Below are 14,825 nucleotides of genomic sequence, written 5' to 3'. Positions count from 1 at the left end.
TCAGTGACAACAGTCAACAGAGAGACTGAAATGAAGTTAGAAAGCGCAGAGGTGCAACCAGCTGTTTGCTAAAATGTTTTCGGCTCCTTGGCTGCTGATCAATGATGGGAGAAATGGCATAATATTTTAAAACAATGTTTTTTGTTTTATCCTTGCATAATACAGATGTTTTAGAAAAATCTAAGTAGCCTAAAATCACCATCAGCATGTCAAGTCAACCAGAGTGCTTTGATAGAAGCATTAAATGTAGAGGTGAAAGAACATGTTCCTGTTTGTTATTGCTCTATAGGTTTTTTGTAAAGGGTGTTAATCTTGTATCTATTACACTTCTGTTGCATTACAAAATAAAAGGGACAAGTTTTTTCCTTCGTCCATGCACCAAAAGGAAAAAAAAAAATCTGTTTCATTGTGCAAATAAATATAGTACATACAGCTATGAATGCACTACATCAAAATACCAACAGAATACAATAGACAATGCTGCTTGTCAAATGACTAAATATTTGAATAGTACTGGCTCAGTTATTGAAATTGGCACAAAAGAAGATGATGAAAACACATGCTTCTACAGAGCTGCGTTACTGTAGGCCTGCAGAATGTCTTTGGAGTTTAACTGAACACACCTTCTGTAAATAATATTATGCATTGCATGTCAGAGAGGTTAGTGCCATAGAAAATCTAATCATCTTTGTATTTATCTCCCTAGGCAGCATTGGGTTGATTAGCTCTATTTTTAAGCCATCAGTTATCTTGATGTTTTGTTTCATGTCAATATTATGAGTAGTGGGTCGGGTGTTTAGTACACCTATTAAATTTGTTTCTGTAATTTTATATATAGGATATCTTGTAAAAGTAATAAAAAGTCTCCATAATTGAGTTTATATCCACACACATCGTATACAAAGTCCTGAATAAGCAGGGGAAAGAGAAGGGTTTTATTCATGTATATACTAAGTTATGTTATTTAGTCATAAGTATAGTTTAATTTATGAAACTCATGGCAGTATAAATCTAATTGATTTGAAACTGAAGTAAATTTAAAAAATGAAGCAGTAGTGACTCAAGAGCAGACTCACTTTACCCCACAGCCATGTTCCACATTGTCTGCTCTTCCTGTCCTAATTTCCACCTCAAGTTCAAACCCTTTAGGGTTTTTGGTCACTTCATGATTCAGTGAAGTTTCTGCTTTAAAATTGCTAAATCTAAAACTTATAATCCGCTTTTTAAAATGTGAATTTAGAAAGGTATGGATGATGTGCTTTGATTAACAGCTGCGCACACACTTCCTCGGCAAACAGGCTGTGACGTGTAAATCACTCATTTGACTTACATCAAAATTGTTGAGAGCATAAGCGAGCTCTCCGGCCCCCCCAGGCTGGGCCAGGGCTGAGTCTTCTGTGGAAGTTGCCTGGGCAGCATTGGAGATTCCAGAAACGGCCTGCTGCAGCTGCTTGTAGATCAGGTCACGGTTGGCCTTGTAGGCTGCCACGTCAGGATGCTGCAGGCAGGCGCAGGATGCCGTGTACAGCATAGGGACATTCCTTTGCAGCACCCCCCGTGCTGCAGCCATTTGGTCCTTGTGATGGACGTCCTTTAGCTCCTAGGAGGGTGAAATGAAAAGGGATGAAACAGGGGTTAAAGCGAAAGCTGGAATGCTTACAGGGATGATGGACTTTCAATCTAAAATGGGCCTGTCATGCCCTGATGGAGACACAAAGAGTTGTTAGAAATAACCCAGATTTATTTCTGCTCCCTCTGGTAATACAATAGTCATAATCAGGCCATTATAAAGTCCCTTTGCAATTTAATGCATTGCTATTCAGATTTTAGTGAGATTCCATAGTCATAGGAAAATGAGGCACCTGATTAATATTGAGCAAATAAAGAGCCTGAATATTAAAAATGAGGGCCTCAGCACCAGTATGAACTCTTAGGTTATCACCCCTTAACAACCAACCACAGCTAAGCTTGATTACTTCGTATAGCCTCCCCTTCCATTAAAAATTGTTCACATAAAATCTCCTTTTTACAAAATGTGACTTTGATCCATATGCACTTACTTTAGAAATACATGGATTTTACATTTGCAAAAGCATATATTTGGAATTGAAGAATATTTAGGATGATTAATTCATGATAACACAATGTTGAACAATGCATCATATTAATTCAAATTAGGTGAATTTAAATTGCATTAGCTTTCCTGGAACAAGTAATGAGAACAGGATTAAAACTGAATAAGTCCCTCTTTTCACTTAATAAGGTACCACTTGTGTATATTGTAATCATCATTAAATAGGCAAGTTCCCAACCTTGTATAGTTACAAGTCTGGTTGGCATGTACCATCTAAGTACATGCCAAGCAAATAAAATGAAATCCAGGCTTTTCAGTTCAATCCAACTCTTGGCTACTTTACATTACCTGCTGTCTCTTGGCAGCCATCATGTTCAACTTGTCCACCTCTGGTTTCAAGGCCTTATACTGGATCCCCAGCTCCTGCTCTGTTCCTGCGTTCCGCACTTTCAACAGATTGTCCTCCACCTGAGACAAAATTGAAAAAACTGAAGTTCCAAACAGCAACAGGGTGTATTGAAACTATGGAAGACATCTTAAACATAAATAATATACATCTCATTGTCAAAATGCCACAATTGTTCAAAGGTGCATTTCAATGATAATAAAATTCCAATGGAAACTCTGAGGTACCTTTTAGTTCTAAAACAGGGATTACAACCTAAACCAGGGAAACACTCAAGTCCCCAATATGTGTAATAGTGAGTGATATATATATATATATATATATATATACATACTGTATATATTCTGTTCATTTTGATCAGGATTTAGAAACACCACAGTGGCGGTACATGTGGGCTGCAGACTTCTCAGGATGCCCATCCTCTGTATTCAGATGACATTTTGGTCCTTTTCTGTGGCAGCATGCGCTACACCACCGTGTCGGACCCCGGCCAGCGACCATAATCCTCATTTTGCTCTCCTGGGGGGTCAGAACACTTCAACACCACCAGGAGGAGAGCTGCTGCATGAACTTTTATACCAGGCTCACAATAAGCACATAATACAAACCCGCAATACAGCTCAACAGCGGAAAAGATACCAAGCTGCAATCCATACAGTGGAGAGTGAGTGGCATTTGCCACAATGTCAACAGCAACTTAAAAAATTGACAAATTCTTTACTGGCTAAAACTGGTGAGTTTTAAACATTTTACTTGAGTTAAAAAAAAGAAGCATGTCAAATGATCATACCAGTTTGAGTTGCACCAGGAGTTTATAGACATCCGACATGTCTGCCAGAACCAACAGATGTGTGACAGCGGAAAGAAGGGCCCGGGCAGCGCGGACCATATTGCCCCTCTTCACAGAAGAGCAGGGGTCTTCTGCAAATTCCCCAGAGGCCTGTCGCATTGATTCACCTGAGTGAAACAAAAAAAGGCAAAAAAAAATATCAGTTTCACACTTTTTTTGTGTAAAGTGAAGTGTTTCTTTAAATTCCAGTACAAACTCAAAAGACTACCAGAATAGAATACAAAAAGGAATTCATTTTGTTACAAAACAAAGCTGAAAGAAATGAGTGTAACAACTTTTATTGTCCTCAGTATTGGTAGCAGTGATAATCTACGGATGATACATGTTTGAAATCAGTCACAGTCCATTCTCCACAACATGTTTACTGCGTCAAAAGTCATTATTAGCAATACGGGAGTGTGCAGGAGCAGCAGTCGTCTGACGCATCTTTCCTGCTCAGCTGGGGTCAGCATGTATCACACAGTGTTCCTACTTCCCAATGGACATGCTCACAGACAAAAAAAAAAAAAAAAATGGAGGTCAAAACCACAACAATGGCTCACTGTCTGGTTTTTCCAGCATTGTTCATTGGCTCACATTGGATGGGACTGCACAGTTGACTTGGCACACAAATTGCCTTTGTAGCCTCAAATCATGAACAAGACAGTAAATCCGTCCTTTACTTCAGCGAAAGCGACAGGCAAACTTATTCTATGAAAAGGCCTTACAACAACACCGGCATTTTCCACAGACAAAAGAGACAGGTATTTATCTTGTTTATTTTTTCTGTAATGCTAAACAGACTTGGATGAACTGGAGGAAGCAGCAAAAATAAAACATGAATAATTTTCTTGCACGAGTAGTGTGCTGTAGACAGCAGACAACTACAAAGTTCTGTTGCATTTCCTCTCTGCTTATCTTTTTATCGTCTTGATAAGTTACTCTTCTGGGTCAATGTGTGTACTGAATGAGAAGGAAAATTATCAATTTATACTAAAAATTATAATAAGAAAATAAAAACAACATTTCTTCTTAAGGTTATAGTGAATATCACCACATTCATTTTTTTGAACTTGCATGTAAAATCTACATGATAATTTAGGCTATTCTACTATTAACTTAATTAGCCAACTTCTATTTAGCTTACTTAATTTAAATGACAGTTAAATCTCATCTTTAAATTTTGATTTTCTGGCTCATAGACAGTCTTTCTACCCTTTAACTTAAATATTGCAGTGTTATACACAAACTAAATACAGAATTTCAAATCATAAGGTTTCGCCGTAGTTGAATTAAACCTAGACTGAACTTTTGATAGTCAAACGTTAGTTGTCATTCGGCATATTAGAATAATGTCAAAAAGTAACTCTGCACTATTTTGTTTTTCTTCCTTTTGCTTTGGAGAGCATGGAACTCAATCACATGGAAAGAGGAAAAAACAAACATGCAAGAGTGATTTATTTTCTAGTTTAGAAGTGTGTCCTGAGTCACACACGGGTCTTATTTTTAAAAATGCGACCTCTCTTTGAACCAACACATCGGGAGTCCTGCAGCTCGTACATCATTTTCTGGGTGACACTCATCAGCATCATGAATGGCAGTCAGCCAGTAGACATAAAAACATGGATGACAGCTTCACTGGAAGCATTGAGAGGAATAACGGTGAGGCTATATACCTTATGAGTGCTTTATTTTTTTTTTTACAAAATGAGGGGGAAGGTATGTGAGGAGCGGTGTAGCTATGGCAACTTAAACTTTTAAGTGACGGATAATAATGATGTCTATTTTGTTGCTGATTACCAAGGAAGGACGCTGGGTATTGTGAATCATCAACCTGGGCACAATCATAAACCTTCAGAGATTACATGACCAGCTTAGAGAAACGGTAGAAAGCAATGAGGTCAGTCCGATACTATATGTTAAAGACAGTCAACTGGCTCTCAATTAAAGCCAGTTCAAAACAAAGACCTCTGAAATATCTAGAAAAAAAAACCTGCTGTGCTACAGGAACCTTCACATAAGATTTCAGAATCTAATTTTCAAACTCATCAAGTGTTCACATTTTTCTTCTTTATATTTAGTGAGGAAAGAAAATATTAAGCAATCTATAAAAAAATAAATTCATTCCAAATTAAATGTCTAAAAGTTTAAAGTAGTTACCGTACTTCTGTTACTCTACCAGTTTTACAGGTTGCCAAGCCAGTAAGAAACCTGCAGACCAAAACAGACTGAATACCAGTAAACCCATGAGTAGTCTGAACTGAACCTGCAACATCTGTCAACCATTTATTTCATTTCATTATTCCCCTAATCAAAGCTGAAGAAGTCCCATCTCAGCCTGTCAATTGTAAAGCTTTGTTGCCAAGGCCAGAGAAGTTACCGGTACTTTGAGACACATTTCTAGAAAACTTCAGAAATTAGCTTTTAAAAGCTGGATAAAAAGGTTCTTGGTCCCACACTATAACATAAGTATTTAAACATTTTGACACAATCAGGGTCATTTACATATAAGTGAATATTTGAGGTTGAAACCTCAAGAGGAAATTAAATTAAAAATAATCAACTTCACCATGCTCAGTCATTCTGATTTCATGTCATCTGTCTCATCCTCTTAAATAAATAAACAACTTGCATGCTTCAGTATGTCCTAGTAAGAATTCTTTTCAAAGGTCTACTACCTTTGTGATTCTTTCTAAATTCATTCTCAAACACCTCACTGTCCCTGAAAAAAGCAAACTTTGAGAGTTTTTCCTCAAGTAGCAAATTTCACACCAAAGAGGATTGTTACCACAACCTGGCAGCACTTGGTTACAGTGTGCTCACACATCAAAAAACAGTATATCAAGTTCAAAATTCACTGATTTATTTGAGCATTTGGATTGGATCCAATTGAATTTAATATTTTTAAGCCTTTCTAAAAGAAAAAGGTTGTAAGTATACACTATTACTGTCTTCCAAGCCAGGAGGTTGATGCTATACAATTACTGAATGTAAATTAGGGTATTTTGAGTCCAATACACTGTTATTGTGACTTTTTTTAAACTAAAGATGCACATAATTAATGTCTTATCCTGAAATAGCATCAATAGAAGGTTCCAAATGTGGTGAGGTTACTAAACAAGCATGTTCCCTATAAGGTTGTTTAAAAAAATAATAATAATTAGCCTAAAAGTATTATCATATTATCCATTCTGAGCAGGGGACACAAATATGGGCTTGTAGCCCAACTACGGTGGTGATATGTTCCGATAATCTCTATGGATCTCATTATCTCCAGCTTATCCAGTTGACCCTGCTTTTTATTCCATTGTGTTGCCCGCCCCCATTGCTGTCCTGATTCCTGTTTACATTAGATGCCTTCCGTACTAAAAAGCTCTACCAGGGGCTTTAGCTCAAACAGCCTCTTCACCAGTCTGTAAACTTTCCAGCTAAACAACTACTGCAACATTTGTATGCAGTGCACATAGAATCAAAAGGGCCTTTCATTTCATCTCTGTGGATCATTGGGTTTTTCTAATATACAGTTAGTGTTGCTTTAGCTTCTTCTCCGTCCCTCTGCACCAATATATAAGTGTTTTTATTACTGCTTCACACTGTATTTTCCAGGTGTAGTTTCCGCTGCTTCCGTCTTTTCTTTTCCCCGACAGCCGTTTCATCATGCTTTATGGATGTGGGATTTGTGTTCATAGATGTTCTGTTGGTACAGATAAAATGATCTCTAACTAAAACCTAAACTAAAACTAACAGTCAAAGTCACTTTAGACTGTTTAGAGCTGTCAACCATAGTCAAAGTCATTCAACTAAACACTTTGTTGAGGTGGACTAAATAATGCTACACTACAAAAATTGCAACAGACGATTCAACAAAAGTAAACCAAAATAAAAAATAAAAAAAGTTTGAACTTATTTTTTGCAAAATTGATGACAAATCTGAATCATCTTTAACGATGGTGTTCAAACCAATACCAAGTGTACACTTGAACATCTGTGGCAGAGGATGCAAGTGCAGCTAAAAAAAATACATCCAACATCAACATGTAAAAAGCTCAGCTCTTTATGCTCGACTAAAAATTAATACAGTGTAGGACTGATTTGTTGACAATTGATTTAATGATTGGGTAGCAATATGAGATAAGTAGGTCATGTCTTACTGTCTGAATGCTAGAGTTAACAATTTATCAATTGCTAAATTAGTTATTTCAATAATTGATTGTTTCAGCCCTTATTACATCATCTTTTGGTTTTAAGCTGTATACAAAGAGTTCTATCAAACTAAAATATGTAAAAAGCAGACTTCGACTACCAGCTCATGCAGATCATCCACTTTACTCCGACACCTCAAACCCGTAACAGTTTGTGCAAATGACCGCCAACACAGACCTCAAGCAGAGTCAGCCTCCTTAGGCTGTTTCCCCCCCCCCCCCACGGAGAAAAATCAATAAGGCCATTTTTGGAAGGGAGATAGTGATCTGTGCTTCTTTAATAAACTTCCATCTATCTAACGCTCATCTGCAGCCCACTGTGTGCATGATGAAATGATTAAAATGTAAGTCACACAATAAGCCTCTCAAGTAGAAGGACAGCAAAGAGACAGGTGGGAAGGGCAAGAGGGAGAGAGCAAGGACACATGTAGGGAGAAACAGCTGAGTAAAGAAAGTCTTCCATGGTGAAAGATGTGTGCATCACATGTTTTACATAGATGTAACATGAATGCTAAAATGAAAATAGTGTAAAATATCAAACTGCTTAAGGGAAAAACCACTTTTTTCCAACACCTATTTTGAAACTTTTAATAGTCATCCAATAGCCCATTATCAATCATAATCCAGATTTAAACAGCTGCTGGGCTACAGTTGGGTAGGAAAGTGCTTCCTGAATCCAAGGTGGTGTTACCCTAGTCAATGGCCGTATTATCAGTCTAAACACGCTCCACTGAGCAGCGTGGCATAGCTGACAGCCAGACCTAGGCACCAGCAAACAACAGGCAGTGAATTCCAGCCCAGTGAGAGCTCACCCAAACTACACTAACATTCCTGGGCACCGAGTGCTGCACATGCTTTCAGCGACATGCCGTCCACCGCCCCACAACACAGAGCAGAACCTGAGCAGAGGAGATCTGGGAGGAAAAGACAGTGTGACACAGATGTCATGTCACATGGTAATAACAGCCCACCCTCAAGCGGAAGCTCTCTGGTTCGAAAGGTTCAGATGTTCGGTCAGAACTGCAAGTGAGACTGGCTTGTGTGCTTCTAAGATGACGGAAAGTAGCGTCACAAGAAGAATTTTTATTTCACTGGCTGCTGAGCTGATGGTCGACTTCTGTCTGGAGACGCGAAATTAAATTGGAAGTAGAAGGCGAGTGGGTGGACTCCTACCCACACAGGAGGATACAAACATTTAAATAAATCTACAGTCAGAGGCAGCTGGAAACCATGTTCCTTTATCATTTCATGCCCCGCACTACTCTGATCTCTGTGGCAACAGCTAAAAGGGAGGCATTTTAATTAAAAAGCAGAAACAGCGGTGGATAGAACAGCGTCAGTTCTCTTCCTCAATCCAACAAAGAAGAAACTTTTAAAGCAGATGGGCAGGCAAATCTTTACCACAATCCACCTCCAGACAGCAAACGGTTCCAAGTGACAAATTTGACAGGACGATCATCACAGTTTGTTAAAACTGACAGGTAAAAAAAACAATTTCTGATCTTTCATCTCATGCAAAATTAAAACACACACTTCTGCTCCCAAGCACACTCGGTGTGGGTAAAACGGGGCTTAGTAATGTCTGAAAATATCGTCAGTGTTTGTGTTAATGTGTTAAGACACAAACTGAAACATTTAGTAATCCCAAGATTTGATAGCAACACCAATCATTTTTTTAATAGTCAGTTGTGAGTCCTTAACTAAGCTTAACTCTAAATAACTGGTATTGTACTGCAAGCGATTGCATGTCTGCTGCACCGTCAGCGAGCTATTCAGCCACAATTTGCGCTACCAGTTTGATCAAATCTGTCTGTTTTCCGTCCATGACTTGCTAAACTACTATAAACCACAGACATTATGTTGAACAACAGAATTTAGCTCTCAGTAAAAGGGTTTTTACTCTTTGCAATAATTCAGTGACAGACTGTTGGCTGCTTTTTTTCTTGCCGATATCCCAGAAATGTAGTTTACGTGTTCAAGACGCATTTTCAGTGAATGTTTCTTTTAAAAGGATAGTACAGGATGTTTGAAGCGACATGCTGTTAAAAGGTTATGAGGAGATTATTTTGAACAATAGAATTTAGCTCTCCCGAAAAGGGTTTTTACTCTTTACAATAATTCAGTGACAGAGACTGCTTGCTGCATTACCTCACATTATCATGTGAACTGATCATACAGCTGAGACAGGATGACAAAACAGTCATTAAATTGTAACATTTGCATGTAAAAGAGTTTCTGAAGCAGTAGAAACATTTTTTGTTTTCACACATCTGACTAGAATTCCGCCAGAATAAGTTACTAGACAAATTATCAAAACATCGTCATCAGGCTTAAGCTAGGATTTCAACTAACTAGATGAAAATATTTTGGGATCTTCACCATTAGGTTGATTTGTGTCAGATAAGATCAGTAATAAAATCCCTGGAAACTTTAATTTTCAGACAATCAGCTGCATAAACCATGACAAGAAAAACACATTTAAAAAAAATAAGTTAAATCTAAATCCCTTTAGCCATTTTCCACAGAGATATTAAAATAAGGTAAATTGCATTTTTATTTTGTTCTTTCCATTTATTTTGAAAGCTTAAGTCTTCACTTTTTTATCAGCAGCGTTAATAGACGATATAAAGTACAATTATATTATCAACCTAAAGATTACAAGAAACAAAGTATGCTTAATGAAGCTTTTATGGGCCAGTTGCAAACCAACATAAAAAATAAAAACCATAACAAAATATTATTTCAAGGTCTTCTCTTAGGAAAGTGATATCCATACAACTTATGAAATATTTATCGTCTATCCTTTCTAGGGAGGCACTTCATACCAAATACTGTGGCGTGCGTCTTTTAAGTGTTTTTTTTCGTAAATGTACCTTGCTTGCGGACATCCTCCACTGCAGCAGTGAGTTCATCCTTAAGGAATTGACTTTCCTTTGCGATCTTTTCTCCCTTTTCTAGGAAGTTCTGGGTAGCAGACTCGACTGACGCCGCCAGAACATGAGCCTTCTTAGAGCGCCCCTTCTTCTTGTTAGAGGGGCCTTTGTTGCTTGAGTTGACCAAAGTGGTGACCTTTGCAGAAATTCAAACAAATGCATATCAGATATGTATTTGACAGAATGTATGATCCATACATTATCATATTGCCTATGATAATGCTGCATTTATTTTAAAGAAGGCAGAATCCAACCATTTTAATATTCTTTTTTTGTCATTTGAGAAAATATTGACAAAGAAGCTAATATTGAATATTTATTTCTAGGATTTGCAATTTTGTTTCATAAACTTGAATTAGAACATGATATGATATAATATGAGTTTCCATTACCTGGGTAACAAGGGGCTCCAGTAGCCTCTCCACTGCCAGAGTACGAATCTCCAGGCTCTTTGGGTCCCATTTGAAGTTGATGTTAGGTGTGTTGATGCTAGTCATATTGTCTGGTACTAAAAGACAAATAATTAAAAAAAAAAAAGTTATTCAACACATTACAAAAAAAAAGTTTTGGTCTAAAAACAAAGGTGAAAAAAATGTATTATTAAAAGGGTAAAAAAAAAAAAAAAGGCAACACAAAAAACTGATTTAAGAGCAGGGTCAGAGAAATATCGACAATGACAGCAGTACTTAGTTAAAAAAATATATACATAATAATTTAAACTATATCAAACCCGTCTTCACCAGACAAAAGAAAACTTAGAAAACATTTTATTTTTAATTTTCAGAAGGCAAATGCTTTCTCCAACTCTTTTTTTAACATATGGGGTTGACAAAGTCTGCTATAGAGCATAGTTTTGTTTTGTCCAACTTCAACCCTGTATTGTAAAGCCACTGATGATGAAATGCTAGATTCCCTTTCCACAGTCAAGCTACATCCGCCTCCTGCTGCAACTTTAAAAGAAGCATTTAATCTCAGTTTGAAATGCTGAGTTTTTTTTTTCCTCTTTCCCACATAGCCCAACACAGAAAGGTTGCATAAGTGATCTTCAACGGCTCGCAGCAAGAATGCAAACAGATATGGGAGGATTACATGAGAAAAGTGGCCACACATCAGATCAACACTGATCCTAGCAGAGCTACACAGTAAAAGACAGTTTATGGAAATAATCATCATGCCATTATTATTCGCACAATATGAGTTTAATGTGAAATGCAAGAGCATAAATACAAGTAAAAGCAGCGTTATGAACATGTACTTACAATGGCACGTTGATTAACTTTGTACTTGAAATTGCTAATGCTAATTAAACTCCAGATTAATGTTGGCAAATGTATGTCTGTTAGCCAAAACAACAGCAAAAATACATTTGTATCAGGTAATAAAAAAATGCAGTCTATAATTGACACTGGCAAAATGTCTCATTTTTCCAGATTGATTTTTTTTCCCCACCAGAATATTTTTTTAAGCAATGTACATAAGCTAAGTAAATACAGTCAACATGGGATTGATGTTATATGGATACCATCAGTTATGGTATCCATATTGATCGATTATAAATGCAAACATAATTGAATCTTCCTGATCATTTAAAAGCCAGTCTGACTTGAAAAACCCCCATTTTGTCAGTGACAGAATTTAGATGTGTGCTGAGCTGTTAAAAATAAAGATTTTTTTAAACACTGGTTTCCTATTGTGAACATCCTTTCATGATACTCAGTGAGTTTATCTGAAAATGTTCAAAATACTAAAAAGGTCCTTTATAGAGTAAACACCATTCCCTTAGAGAAGGGAAGTCAACGGATACACACAATAACACTGTGGCCCAATTTCAATTTTTCTTTTCAGACACCCACTGCAACTCTATTGATTAACTATCAAACATGGGGCAATCAAGGGCAATCAGCAACCCCCAAAGGCTAGAAGTGAAACTAAAAAGTTGGTCAGCTGTAATGCAAGAACAAAGTCATCACTAGCTCATAACCTAGATTATCAACAAAAGACCCAATATTACAAAAAACATAATGAGAGATTATTGGGGTGGGTGGATGGGGGAGCACTGATGATATATTTCTGCCATAGCTCCAGCAGGAGTTAGTGTGGCTTTAGAATAAGATTTAAAAACATCGCCTGGTGATATTAAGACAGTGTTTAAGAACCGAGTCGGAAACAATATTTATGGATTCAGAGGGAAAAAAAACATGAGTTGTGAGCACAGTTGTAAGCAGCACATTGACCTACTTAAACTCTGCATCTGATGATTTCAAAACAAAACTACAGGAAGGTAAGAGATGATCACCTGATGTTATTCTGGTGCCGATCTCACATTTTATTCTCAAAGTGTTGTTACTGATTTTTTATATTTTACAGCTCTAGAAACAAAACCTGGAAGTTTTAAACATGGTGCTCACAACATTTTGATTGGATGCAGTTCTTAATGAGCCTGCCCTCCTTTTGCCCCTTTTGGCTAAAAGGGGGACATTCTTCAGACCCAACAGCCATCTAGGGCCTCGCATCGATTGTTGGTACTAGAGACAGGGTGTGATCTTAGTGGAAACACAAAGGAATGGCTCTATGTTTTTGGAAGAATCAACCCAGTTATTTTAGAATCTAACAGGTCAGTGTTTCTCAATCCTGGTAGTCAGGGACCACTGCCCTGCATATTTTAGATGCATTTCTGTTCCAGCACACCCGATTCAAACAATAGCTGTAACTCCTGCATCCAATCAAGTGTTGCAAAAGCCTGTTAATCAGCCATTTATTCAGGCCAGGTGTGTGGCAGAAGGGCAGTGGTCCCTGAGAACCAGAATTGAGAAAATTGGTGGGGAAAAAAAACTATGTTAATGCAATATATAAGATTGCATTTCCTAGGCTCTGATATGAATTATTAACCCAAATTTGCATTTCAGTTGGTTATAAGTGCAACACTGTTGATCTTGTTAAGTTTGAATAAAAAATCTGTTTTAGCTGATACATTTCTACATGTTAAAAATTACTTCCAATTTTGTATTCCCATCACAACAGACAGAGAATAAAAGCACTGATGTAAGTAAACCTGTACACACGAACTCTCTGAAATGCACATTTCTCCCTCCCAAAAACAACTGCAATTGTCTTTTTTTTTTTACGTGGGCCATTTCCTCCTCATGTGATTCCAAAACGCAGGAGGAGCTGAACTTCAAATGTGTTTACCCAATCCACTTGGGTGGGGCATTTAACCTCGTAAGGTAGTCTTCCCAAGTGAAAAAAACGAAACTAAAACTGGGTCCATACCAACAAATATGAGTTGGAAATCCAGAAATGTTGAATGATAGAACAGTTACCAAAATACACCGAACTTACATTTTAGTCGACACGCATGAATGTGTGTCGACTGAACTCAGCTGCTAACGTAATAGGTGCTGTTCCTTTAAGCTACTCAGGTAACACCTGTTGCCCCAAGCAACTCAAAAGTATTACTGTTTTATTTTTACCCGTTTAAATATAGGTCCATTTAGAGCATGAAAATAACACAGCTGATCAGCTTCACGTCAATGGGGAAGTAAAAACAAACCTCAGCAAGTTCTTCATTTTTAGTCAGCTTAGCTTGACGTACATACGCCAATACCTGCTAACATCACCCAAGCATTCCATACCCCAGCTACTGCTAACGCTAGCTGAACAACAACAAATCCCGAGCTTAGCCTTTTTTCTTCAGCCTTGCTGCTAAGAAAAAAAACTTTTTAAGTTAAAAGCTGATAAACAGAATCGAGTGTACTTGGATACAATTTAATAATTCTCAGTGAGAGAAGTTTATATGCTGTTAATTCTAGGATAACAACCGCTTAGATTTAACTGGAGTTTAAAAGTTCAAAATGGAGGAATGGGAAGTATGGAATTCTTCGCCTCAAAAGTTTCCCTCACCTTAAAGGCTTCCGTCAGTTGCGCTCGCCTGTCGACAAGTTAAATCCTCTTCCTCTCGACTGAATGTGACAAAATGTTAACACGTTTGGAAAAGTTTAGAAGCCGTTCGGCGCGTAGGGAGTTTCGGTTAAGACCGTTTCGATGAGATAGACTGTTGCCCAACAATGGAGGAGACGAATCGGCGGGGGCTGAGTGGGGGGAGGCCGCGGGGCGGTGACCGAGTTCCTGAACTTCCTGGCAGGGAAGGGAGTGCGACCACACGCCACAGCAAGCCCGTGGAACATGGAGGTGTTCTGGGCGTGGCCCTCACCGTACGTAGCCATATATGGTTTAATTAGTGCTTACGTAAAACCGAGCGAGGACTAAGTCGAGCAGTTTAATCTGTTCACAAGAGAATTTAAAAGGGAGTTGAAATGTCAAATTAAATGACATTTCAATTTAAGTGAAATGGGTGAGAAAGTGTGAGTTTTTTTTTAGGCGC

The 14,825-nt window shown here is 37.8% G+C and overlaps 1 protein-coding gene across 1 annotated transcript in view; it reads right to left on the bottom strand.

Moving 5' to 3' along the window:
• The window catches only part of ctnna1 (catenin (cadherin-associated protein), alpha 1), a 72,821-nt gene extending 58,243 nt beyond the window's left edge, over nt 1-14,578 (bottom strand). The window contains exons 1-6 of the mRNA XM_032554332.1: nt 14,345-14,578; nt 10,837-10,952; nt 10,385-10,580; nt 3,271-3,437; nt 2,423-2,542; nt 1,331-1,600 (exon numbers count right to left, since the gene is read on the bottom strand). Of these exons, the coding sequence (XP_032410223.1) occupies nt 1,331-1,600; nt 2,423-2,542; nt 3,271-3,437; nt 10,385-10,580; nt 10,837-10,941 (858 nt within the window). The 5' untranslated portion in view covers nt 10,942-10,952; nt 14,345-14,578. The remainder of the gene's footprint in view (nt 1-1,330; nt 1,601-2,422; nt 2,543-3,270; nt 3,438-10,384; nt 10,581-10,836; nt 10,953-14,344) is intronic.
• Nucleotides 14,579-14,825: the final 247 nt, after the last annotated feature.

The sequence above is a fragment of the Xiphophorus hellerii genome, chromosome 23 (genome assembly GCF_003331165.1).
Source record: "Xiphophorus hellerii strain 12219 chromosome 23, Xiphophorus_hellerii-4.1, whole genome shotgun sequence".
NCBI lineage: Eukaryota > Metazoa > Chordata > Actinopteri > Cyprinodontiformes > Poeciliidae > Xiphophorus > Xiphophorus hellerii.
Note: the sequence above shows the minus strand (reverse complement) of the source record. Positions and strands in the feature narration are given on the sequence as shown.